This window comes from Chiroxiphia lanceolata, chromosome 7 (assembly GCF_009829145.1).
Source record: "Chiroxiphia lanceolata isolate bChiLan1 chromosome 7, bChiLan1.pri, whole genome shotgun sequence".
NCBI classification, from domain to species: domain Eukaryota; kingdom Metazoa; phylum Chordata; class Aves; order Passeriformes; family Pipridae; genus Chiroxiphia; species Chiroxiphia lanceolata.
The window spans coordinates 22977055-22989122 of record NC_045643.1 but is presented as its reverse complement, the minus strand read 5'-3'; the positions used below and the strand labels follow the sequence as shown (position 1 = coordinate 22989122).

At 41.6% G+C, this 12068-nt stretch overlaps 1 protein-coding gene across 1 annotated transcript in view; it reads right to left on the bottom strand.

Moving 5' to 3' along the window:
- PLA2R1 (phospholipase A2 receptor 1) overlaps positions 1–5551 on the bottom strand; it is a 38903-nt gene extending 33352 nt beyond the window's left edge. The window contains exons 1-2 of the mRNA XM_032693534.1: positions 5431–5551; positions 1754–2137 (exon numbers count right to left, since the gene is read on the bottom strand). Coding sequence (XP_032549425.1) covers positions 1754–2137; positions 5431–5551 — 505 coding nt within the window. The remainder of the gene's footprint in view (positions 1–1753; positions 2138–5430) is intronic.
- Between the last annotated feature and the right edge of the window lie 6517 nt (positions 5552–12068).

Here is a 12068-nt window from a genome sequence, read left to right as displayed (position 1 = left end):
ATAAAGTGGATTTCTAATGTGTTTTCCATTCTCTTTGTCATTCTATGGGAAAGGAAATTTAAAAGACAAAGGAATACTAAATACACTTTAAAAATAAGCTTTTATCCCACAGAGAATAATAACATAGCTAAAGATTTGACATTACATACGTCTGTTGTCACAATCAATGCCTTCCAAAATATTTAAATATTTTCCTCTTGTACTCTGAGGATCAAAATATTGGGAGAATCCAGTGCAACTGAAAGCTGTAAAAGGTTTACCCTGGTGAGTGTCTCCTTAACCTAAGACCTTTTAAAATAGGTCAAATAACCACAATCACACTTTGAATGAAATTGTTTGTCAAAGATCCCAAGTTGCTAGCTTTAAGATCAAAGTCCTTCAACTGCAAAATCATTACATACTGTCGGGTTCATAGAGGTTTCTAAAGTTAATGGTTGGCTGTGCACATATAAAAGAGCAGTTTACACATTGTAAATCCCCTTTAGAGCCTTCTGATATGAACAGATGATACAAAGAACTGGTCAAAAGAAATCAGGATTGCTCCTCTGTCTGCCTGCTACCATGCTGCTAGCTATAGAGCTACAAGGGATTACCTCAGTCCTGGCAAGAAACCAAATTCAATAGCCACAGATTTCCTACCATAGTTATACATATTTTTTTTTCTTTGAAGGTAACTATCCTCCCTCCCCCAACCTGATGGATTAACACGCTTGCATTTGCATATACATGAGCTATGGTGGAAGGGGGAAAATGGAACCTGGAGGTGAAAGAGATTTTGCCATGCAATTAAATACTCTGGTCCTTAAACCAGGCTAGAAGTGCCTGCCAAAGGGCAATCCTCTTCTCACAGATGTAGCAGTATTACAGCTAGATCAGGTCTACTTTCATCTCGCTATGTGTACACAGCAAGTGTCGTGTCTGAAGTATAAATTACACGAGGTTTTAAAGAAGAGATCGGATGCTGCAGTGCTTTCCCAGTTATCACAGGTCCCAAGAGGGCTTTGGTGAGAAAAGAGGCCGAGCACAGCTACACCTACAGAGGAAACCACTGAGACCAGATCTCCAACCCAAACACCCAGTTCAAATGGGGAGAATGAACAGCTCCAGCCTAAGACACACTGCGCAAATATTAGGTCCTTCCTTCTACAGAAATGCCGAGGAAGGGATCCAGGTATGGGCTGTTGCTGTTTGTAGTCAGTGGGTTTGTCTTAGCCCTTATACCTGGAAAACTGTTCAGGTCTGTAAACTTGGATCTTGAGCTACATTCCTACATCTTCACTAGCTGTACAGCAGGATTAATCAAAATTCTGACCTGTGTTTCACAGTTTAGCATGTTCAGAGGCCAGGTACTGAACACCACAAGCATCAGTCCATGCACACTGCAATTACAGACTGATTTTCAGTGATGGGAATTCCAAATTCTTTCTTATCTCTCTTTGGGTTTATCTGATAATGAAAGCTGCAGGACAGGCAACAGCAAACCCTTAGTTCCCTTTTATATTTTACAGAGGATTTGAAATGAGTATTTCCTGCTTTGCAAGGATACAGGCGTTTTTTGAGGTCCGTTTAATGAAAAAAAAAATCACTAGTGTGGTATGTTCACCTCAACCATCACGTATTAAAAAAAAAAAGACAAACTTTGAGTCTAAAACTGCAATAAAGACTGGAAAGGATCATAAGCACCTCAACTCCCTTCAAAAGAATTTCTGAAACTTTTCCTATCTACATTTTGATGACAAAAATTTGTTTTTACCTTGAAATGGGTGTTCGCAAACGTCTTCATCATAGGACATATACTGTTTCCACTGGCAAGTAGATTTTTTTTTGGCCACAATATGTTTGCTGTTTTCAACAGCTAATTTGTACTCTGATACACCAACTAATGCTTTTCCATCGCAGTTCCACCATAATGAGTATTGAGTTGAATCACATTCAAGCATACTTAACGGCTGTTCTGGTCTGCTGATGTTCAGTCCAAGACAGGTACTTCTACCTATGTTGAAAAGATGACGATTGGATACCCATTTCCATAGCATGTCTTCTGAGAGCTGACTGCAGTCTTCCAGAACAAGGCCAACTCTCTCTGCTTTAATGCACAAGTCGGAATCTTCACTTTGGATAATAAATATCCCTTTATCTGTAGGGGAGAAAAAACCTCAAATTTTCAGACTGTACAATACTGCAATTGAACAAACAGTATCAAAAGACAAATGTTTTAATTGGAGATATTTAGGAAGAAAACTGAAAATATCCATCAGAATAACTGTCACTTCAAAAAATAAGAGTACTGGTCTAAATTTACTTCCAGCTGAGTTTTTAACATGTGGAATACTTGCAAGCTTGTAAAAATAAGGCTAAGCAATATTTCTCAAGTTGGACAGCCAAAAAAAAAATGGGGTGCCCAAAAACATCAGTCATGTTTAAAGGAAAAAATCCACTGGTCACCAAGAAATACCAGAAATGGAGTAAAGGTTTAAATGTTACACGAAGTCATGCTGTATATTGTAAAATAATTCCCTCGGGTAGATTGGAGAGTGCAATTAAAATAAAAGCTAACAAGCTTAAGGCTGAAATGACCGTATTCTCTACAGTATTCATTCTTCACTCTCTGCAACTATAGAGACAGAAAGAAAATAAGTTGCATTGTAAATAGGATACAGAAAGGGTAAGATTTATCTATACCATGAGAATTGGTAGCCAAGGGTTAAAGTATGCCTTCCCTATACGATGCATATTGTTCAACTACACATGCCTACCCTCTGCAAGAGCAGATGTTGTGCAGTTAGCCTGATATCCTAGATTTCTTGGAATCATGCAGAGATTCACTGAACCATGTGACATCACACTATAAGTATGTGAAAAAAGTCAGCTATTTAATGATTTAGGAACAAAAGTTAAACTGAGCATAGAGATTGAAAAAAATGAGAGCAGCTGAGGAACTGGAAATCAGTAAAATATAAGCCTGATTCACTCTGAAATCCAATGGTAATTAACCCAGGGAGTTCCTCTTACATTATATGCGAGATACTTATTTTATGCCTCAGGAGATTATGCACTGGAAACCTGAGCAGCACTTCTTCCATTTTGCCTTGAAATTTTACAGCGATAACTTCTGCCATGTGTACTTTCAAACTGCTGCAATTCATAACACCTAACATACTGAAGCACTAAGTATAATAATAATAAAAAAAGTCCTCTCAAATTGATGTAGCCCACAAATAAAGTATGAGATGCAGAGGTCTACCCAGACGCTGTGTCCTAGTTTAGTACATACAACTTAGCTTCAGCCCTAAAACAGGAAGATTTTTCAAGCAGCAGTGTCACAGTGTAACAGACATAAAAGAGATCAGCTTAACAATATTATGTGTACACAAAAAGCAGAAGAGAGAGATTACAGAGAGATTTTCAGTTACAGATTCTGCATCGAGCACATCAGGCAGTCTGACTTACAGAGAAGTGGCACTGCAGATTGTATCACTATTAAAAGGGGCTGTTTACCCTGTGGCTATAGGGATTGGGAGCCTGTGTAGGAGCAGGAGCAAGCCCTTCTGACAGGCAGCAGGTGAGAACTAGCCTAATGTATATAATTGCATCTCCCAAGCACCTGGCAGTTTTTCTATGTGAAGTCCTTAACCATCTGGGGGAGAGCAAGGTTCCTTTAATCCACTGTATCTCTATAGCTCTCATGTGTCTGAGCTCACTGAAAAACCATCAGACACTGTGACAGATACCCAGTTTGGCCCTTTGCTTTCACAGCGTTTTCTGTGAAGTTTCGTACATGGCCAGAAAGGCTTTCTGCCTCTCACACTATGGTATGCCTTTCCCATGGCAGTCTTATCCAGGTTGACCAAGAAAATACACTGTTAATAACAAACTGGGATAACTAAAAACTGGGATGTCACCACCAGTAAACACTGATTAATGAAGTGAATTCACCATGATACTAAGATTCACACTTGGATGGACTTCTTCATCAAACTTACAATCTACCTCCACAGCACACGGTAGGTCCCATACAGCACCTTCCTGGGGGGGGAGGAGCAACACCACAACCCAGAGGTGAAGGATTCTCAGCCTTTGAAACCCTTTATCTGTAAGGCTCTTAAAAGTGGAAATGACTGCTGAGAAAAGATAAGGTTCTTGCACAGCCTACACAAATAACCCAGCTGGATGATCTCTGTGAATAACGTTTTTTTTTTTTTCATTCTGCAGCACGTTAGGCCAAGAACAGCCAGGCCATAATTCTTGAGCCACACAACCCTCTTCCAAATGCAGTTTCCATTTGTCAACTACAAAATGCAATTGACAAGAGAGCTGTGCTGGCCTGAGGACTCCCAGGTAATGGCCAGCTCATGGCAGAAGTAAGACATGAGAGATGGCAAATTCAGTGACAACTTCACAGGCCCCAGCTCAGCCCTGTCTTCAAGTGGGGCAATGAGACAACTGGAGCAACTTCAAGCCTTGGGAATGCCTCCAGCCTCCCTCCTTTCAGCTTGCAAAGCTACAGCATCCATTTTACAGCTGCTCACAAAGACGAGTTTTATTACAAAGCTCCTGGTGTCAGGGAGAATTCTGTGTCCAAAGTCCTGCAGATGAAGACCTGCAACTGAGGCTCTGTGAACTTGCAAGCCCCAGAAGACCCAAGGAGAAAAGGAGATAGTCTATGCTTTAGAAACTGACAGGGTGGAGGGAAGCCTTTGGAAGACTGCTGCTTCTCCTACATCCTGCCCCTTGTCCACAGGACAAGGTGACAAGAAACAGACTTCCAGAAGCAAAGCCTGAAGCTGATGTGCAGTCCCAGATGAAGACCTGATCGCTGACCAGTACCTCCAAGTTCCTGTTTACTTAGGTTCAACAGAGCTAATCGGGAATAAACGGCTTCAACAAAACTAGGAAGACAAGATATCTCCATTTCCTTCCTCCTTACCTTCCACTTCCTTTCCCCCACCCAAAAAAACAGTGAGAATTGCTTATGTGGTAACAGAGAAAGTAACTGGAATTTACTGGAAATGAGAAAAAAAACTATCCATATTTCCTCTGGGTATGGAGGACAGCAACGGGCAGCGGAAAATGAGCAAGGAGGACGCACATGGCGCGGGGCAGGTCCTCAGGGCTCAGTGCCCGCTCCCGGCCCCTCGTCCCCCCAGATCCCCTCACCGCTGTGCGGACCGGGCTGACCCCCGGCAAACGCACGTCCTGGAATCCTGCAGCGCCCGGAGCCGCCGGGGCTCTGCAGAGCCCGGGATGGGAAACCCGCGCGCTTCCCCCGCGCCGCGCACGGCGGGACGGGGCTGCGGGACGGCCAGGGGCGAAGGGGTGAAGGGGCGAAGGGGCGAAGGGCTCCGCCCGCCGCGGAGCGGGGCCGTCGCCGCTGCCCCCCGCACGCCGCGCCGCCCCCCACCCCCGGGCCGACCCCGAGACGTCACTCACTCCGCAGGGAAGGCACCCCGTCCCGGCCGAGGGCGGCGGTGCCCCGAGCGGGGCCGCGGCCGCCCAGCAGCAGCAGCAGCAGGAGGCAGCAGCCCGGGAGCCGCAGCCGCACCGCCGGCATCGCCCCGGCACCGCGCCCGGTCGCCGCCGTTCCGCGCCGGACCCGGCGGCCCTGCCCTGGGGAGGGCAGAGCAGCGATCCCACCCCGGCGGCGAAAGAGGGGCGGCCCCGGGGGCGGCCCGCGGGCTCCCCCCGTGATGCTGCGGGAGGGGTGCGGGGAGAGGTCGCGGCGGTCGCGCTGGAGCCGCGCTCGCAGGATCCCCGCGTCCCCGGGAGGGGGACGGCGCCTGAGACCGCTCGGCCGGGTCGGGAAATGCCGCTCATGCTGCTCGGGCCGTCTGCCCACGTCAGAGCTGTGGGTTCAGGCGGACAAACCGCTCTGTATTAACCTTATTTCCATCGGAAAACACTTTCTCTTAGCTACACCGCAGGTACTTTTATCTTAAAAAGAAGCAGAAAACACATAGAGACACTGGAGGCGGGAGGCCTCTGTCAGCACAGTCCGTGTTTCCAGGTTCGAGGCTCTGCCCTTGAGCATCCCTACTGCCCTAGACCCCATTCGGAGACTTGTGTTTTTAGCAGGTCAGCTTGTGAACTCGAAGTCATTTTACGTTTTGGCATGGGCAAAAATGGCAATTTTCCATTTTGTTCATCTCTGTCTTCAGTGGAGTATTTGCAGGAGCTGCCCTCCTTGGGTTGAGTTTCAGTTTTAGGGAAAGCAGAACCTCTGGGTTAAAAATAGAGTAACTTTACTGGAATCAGCAGGAAAGTTCGTTTTTAATCTGCAAGAGCATGTTTCTGCAGTGTTCTTTATGCTTAGGAGATAAATATGCCTATAAATATGTACATAAATGTATAAAAATAAATGCAGTGTCGGAGCATAACTGAACTGCGACTCTGTTCCCCCATGTCCGCCTCAATCATGATACAAGGATGGAAAACAGAAGCCTTTGTGCCTGGGGAAATTTCTCTGATAGTTCAGTAGAAGAAGGAATTGAGATGCAAATGAAGCCGAACACTTAGAAAGAAGCACATAAGTGGAGAAGTTTCTTCCCATTTAACGGATGATAAAAATGTCTGGCAGAGAACAAGCAGTAGGAAATAATGCTGAACAAGCTGGTCTGACTTTACAAGACAGAAGAATTGTTACTCTCATGGAACTGTGATGTATCTCTTCTCAGGAAAGCTGCAGCTTTCCGAGATTTTCAGATTCTGAGAAAGAAGGTTGTTAATAAGCCATTTATGAAAATCTGGCCACTCATAACTGTCTCCATCTCTTCAGGAGTGTTTGGCCACTGCTTTGAGTACTGATCTCCAGAAAAAGACTCTCTTACTCCAGAACCTGCTGCTGGGTCACAGTGGAAAATTGTGCACAGTACATTGTACAACATTTAAAAATATTGGGCCAGTAAACAGAAATGAGGCTCTTTGGGCTCTGGAAAGGAGCCTCACTTCAGGTGGGGTTTTCTGCTGATTTCAGCAAGATGAAAATAAGCACATTCTGATTACAGATTGCTAATAATTAATAGCAGTATTTTTGTAAATATTTTGCTAAGTGCGAATTAGCAACTTATTCATTCTGTGTGGTTTTCCTTGCTTTTTTTTTTCTTTGATATTCAGATCTGCCTCTTTGACTAAACAGTTTTTTACTGTTCTGAATGTTTTCTTCTGACATAACTGGTAAATTCTTTCTAGTGCAGCTGTAGTTATACTGACCTAGCTATTTATAGCTGGGCTATACCTACTTAATTACAATAATAATGGCTGGCATAGTGGCCTGTAAAATCAACATGGTTGGCAACATTTTCTGAAGTAAACTTGATGGCAGTTTATATTACCTTGCACATTAAATGGTATAGCTTTCCAATTTTATTTGGTTGGTTGGGGGTTTTTGTTTGTTTGAAGCTTTACATATGTTCCTTCAAGGCATTTGCTGTAGTGATTTGGCTCCTTTATTTTATTTTCTGTCTGGAACTCACTTTTTGTAAATATTTTTCTCTTCATTTCTCTGTTGATGATCTGTTCTCTTTCTTTTTGTGTATTCTTGGACCCATATGTATAAATATAAATATAAATATAAATATAAATATAAACATAAATATAAATATAAATATAAATATAAATATATATGCACTTGTCTGAGTTGATCTGCCTTTGCTATTTAGGTACTCTAAACAGATGTTCAATTCCTTCCCCTATCTTTTCTTAGACATTAACTTCACTTTCTGTGTGAGATCCATACAGACATATGAACTCAGTGTATGTTCATTACCTGCATCCACGAATAAAAACCCTTATTAAATTCACACTAATACAGTTTGCTCACAAACCCATTGCTTTTCCAAGGCACACACACAGATCCAATGTGTCATGTGCTCAGCACTCCTCACACAGTAATTTCTATGCATAATCTGAAGTCTGAGGACAGGTCTCATTTTTTTCCCAGCCAGAATGGAAATACCAAACCAGAGAATACCTAGGAAGAAAAAGCAGGATGAAAATTCCTTGCATTAGCAGTGCCCAGCAAGCAATCCTGCCATCTTTTCTTGGAGGGACCGTCCTACATCCTGTTTGGCTCTGAAAAATGGCATCTTGAATCAACTCCCAAGTTTGCATTCATCTTCCCTTTTACTCAACTTTTCTCTTTACCCCAGAGACAGAACTACTCTCATTTATCAACTCTGCCAGTCCAGTTACATCTGGTTATAGTCACTACAGGCACTGCTTCCACCTTCTCTACCTCATCTACTACATCCCAGACATGAGCAGTGACAGCCTTTTTCCTTTGGCAGTCCCACCTGTGTTTGTTACACCACTCCATTCTTCCAGGCTCCCAGGTAATTGCTGTGGCCATCAGGCTCTGCAGTTTCGCTCCCTGTCAGCTCACACTGGGTAAGGCGGCCTTACAGGACAGTCTGCACTGGCCAGTTTCAGGTTAAATGAAATCTCTGATTGTAAACTGCCAGTTTTTGGTAGGAATTTTACTGTTATAATAAATCTCCGTTGAACGGGCTGTTGATTGGCAGTAATATCAAATTCAATATCAGACAGACTTTCACGTAATTGATGTGGCATTAAGGGAAAAAATCCAATATTGAAATATTTGCAATAAAACAAAACTGGTTAATGGGGCTAAAGCTGCCTCTGGCCTGTCACTGGTAGTTTCTCAAAGCCTGTCTTTGACTTATCCTTTCCCTTTGAGATCCTTGGCTGTGTCATTCATCTTTCGATGTACCACAGTCGATTTTTTGCCCTTCTTGTTAGTACTGTTAGTGAAATCAACAGAAGGAAACTTTTTGCAAAGATTTGCTACGAGAGAATGGCTAATGTGGTCCCAAGAAAAGCTATTAATATTACACTGTAGACTTGTTTACTAAACAAACCTATGATTCATTGTACTCAATACCAGAAATTACCCAAACTGTGATCAAAAAATATTATCCTTTTTAAACAAAGCAATAAAGCCATCATATAATTATTTAGCAGAAGTTTTGTTTCAGATGTTTAAATGCATCTGAGAGACTGTTTTCTCTCCGTTTGTTAATTATATTCAAACAAGTTTGTAGGCAAAACCATTCCTGATTTCTTTGGCCAGATGTGTCCTCTACCCTGTGCTAACCAACTCTTTCAGCACAGATCATCTTTAATTTATCAGAACAAAGCTTCATAAATCAGAGTAATAGGGAATATGCAGGTTCCACTTTAAAAAAAAAGTGGGAGTGAACATAGATTCTGAGAATGAAGCATTGAGGAAACTTTTTGTTAGCTCCAGGAAAACTGATGCTTTCAAGAAGCATAAGACCCTCAGTCAGTGTGTTCCCTCCATAGCAGCATGCCCACACTGCCTCACCAGCCAGCCTTGATCTCCAGTGGCTGCCACCAGAAGCTCTCTTGCCAGGTCCCATTGCCTCTCTGTGCATCCTGCTGATTTAATGGTGCCTAAAACAGGAGGGTCAGTGAGCCTGGCTTGGCTTCTTTGTTATAACCTGGAGTGGCCAGAAGTGAAGGTTAGGAAAATTAAACTTTGTCATTTACTAAAAGATTATGAACAACTCAGAAGGAACAGACAACTGCTAACAAAGTACTATCAGTCTAGTCGGAAAAAAACTTGACTGGGTGTAACACCTGGAACAAAGATATATGCTTGCAGAAATTCTAGGGCATAATGTGTACTCAGTGCTGACATGATTTCACAGGTTAGGACAGGGTGTGCCTTTGCACCTTGTACACTTCTTCTCACAAGAGCTGATCGTGTTTTCTCAGCCGTGCATACACATTTAGACTCCAAAATCCCACAGTTAATATAAAAAGACTTACTATGTTCATTAGAGAATATGCACACAGAGAAACCCAAAGCAATTTTATTTTGCCTCTTTCCTTTAACCAGTTTCTTCTCAGGTGAAATAATCCTTGCATTAGATACCTTACTTTGTATACAATAAAAATGCATAGGCATAGATTTTTTTTGTTATCTTCAATATTTTGCTTTGTGGCAAATCAGATATACAGCCAGCCTCATATTTGAGGATTTAAGAACCATCATTCAAGAAAGTCTGGAAACCAGAGCTCCCATTGGTTTTGCAAGTGATAGAATCTGTCTTCATTACTTATACAGTTATACTTTATATTATATCAGCACACACATATGTGTAAGGCACCAGTGAACCACTTGTTAAAATTTCTGCTCTCTTCTGTGAATTTTATGCTGCTAAGAAAATAGAAAAAGCAAAAATATTTTTCCTTTGTGTTCTTCCATGCCCAAATTGAAAATTCATTAACAAGCACAAGAAATCAAATTGGATTGATAAGAGCATTTTCTAGTCTCTCCTCATTTCAGGAAGAAGGAGAATAACACTTGCTCGTGGATTTTTTCCTATGATTAGACATGTTGGTGAGAACTGCATGATTTTTCTGTAGGGAAATTCTGTTTACTAACATGAGGCTGAGTTTATCATCAAATGCAAATGTGCAGTCAAAAAACTTAAATGCTTTAACTGTAATAGGGTAGATGCTGTGACTATGAGTCACTGAAAGGTTCTAATCAGTGGGAACAACTTGCCAGCAATGCTTTTTAACCAGTTTGGCCTTTGATATAGAGAAAGAAAGGAAAATTCCCAGCTATTAAACTTTCTCCTCCTTTACGTCCTTAGAATCTCAACATGAAAAAACTCAAAATTTAATCTAAATTAATTAAATTAGTGACTGTACAGTAAATCACATAAACTGAATTAAACATGTTCAGACACTCTTGTCCTTACTTTGAAATAAAGATTAACTTGAGTAAGACCAGTCCAATTCAAAGTGAACGTTTTCTACACAGTTTTCATGTGGATTATTCAGCCCATAATAAATTCCTCAATATATTTCTGAATTAATTTCTTGAGTGCCACTAGTGGACAAACCCTTAGGGACAATCTTTCCATAAGCTCTTTTGGGATGCTGACAAATCACCCACAGTAAATAAAGTGTTCAGTGAGAAGCCTCTCTAATAAAGCTCTCTATCTGCCAGATTCAGAGAGCATCAGAAAAAGGAAATCCAGAAGTCATAGTCTATGGGAGGGAGACGTTGAACTGTTCTATTGCAGCTGCTGTTCTAGACATGTGGCAGCAGTAGCTGTAAGTACTCTAGGATGAATACAAGAAGTACAGACCACTGTTTCTGTAAAAAGCCAAATTCTCTTGACTGTGGTTCATTGGACTGTCACCTTGTGTGCTGGCTCATGACACAGTACCACAGAGGACTTTCTCTCCCTGCAGATGCTGGTGAAGGAGAGAGAAAGTATGTCAAAAGTTTTTCTAACAATTCATTGATGTTAAGGACTCTTTTGCTAGGACTCTTAGGCTGAACAGTTCTTTTCTGGTTGGATATATTCTCAGGCTTAATTTCTCCATCACCTTTGATATAATTGGGGATTTTTGTTATTGTTGCTGGACTTTGTTTTGTTTGGGTTTTTTTTTAATCTGTCATTTTTCAAATCCTCCATAACCTAAAACAGAAGCAATCAAGGTTTTGTTATGTGGTAATTACACCGTAATTATAGGTCTGGTTTTTAAGTTGTTGAGAGTTTTGGAGAAAGCAAATTTTAACCTCACCTAAGAAGATCAACATGAGATACAATTTGCCTTTGAACTAGAGTTATTAACTTTGAAGCCTGATGTTGGTACACAGTTTTCCAAACACAGGTAACATCTAACTGCTGAATGCTAAATAGAAATTTCCTGTTTCTTCACACCTAAAGACTTTAGTTTTATTTACACTCCTACCTTTTCTAAATATGGAAACAGGAATGAAAAAAACCCCTGTTGAGGAAATTTACCCTGTGGAAAAATGGCTTTTTAGAAAAAGTATCATGTTTTCAGAACCTCATTTATCTGAATACAGAAATGTCTTGAAATTGCTTTAAATTGTCCAATTTGATTAAAAATAAGTCTAAATTGTAATGTAAATACCATAAGGAAGGAAGAGGTTGCAATGAAAGGGTTCTCTCTGCTTTTCCATGATGATTGGTTGAAAAGAGAGAATGACCCAGCTTCAAGAAACTAAGTTCTTGTCTACCAAGATCTTTGAAAAGCCAAAG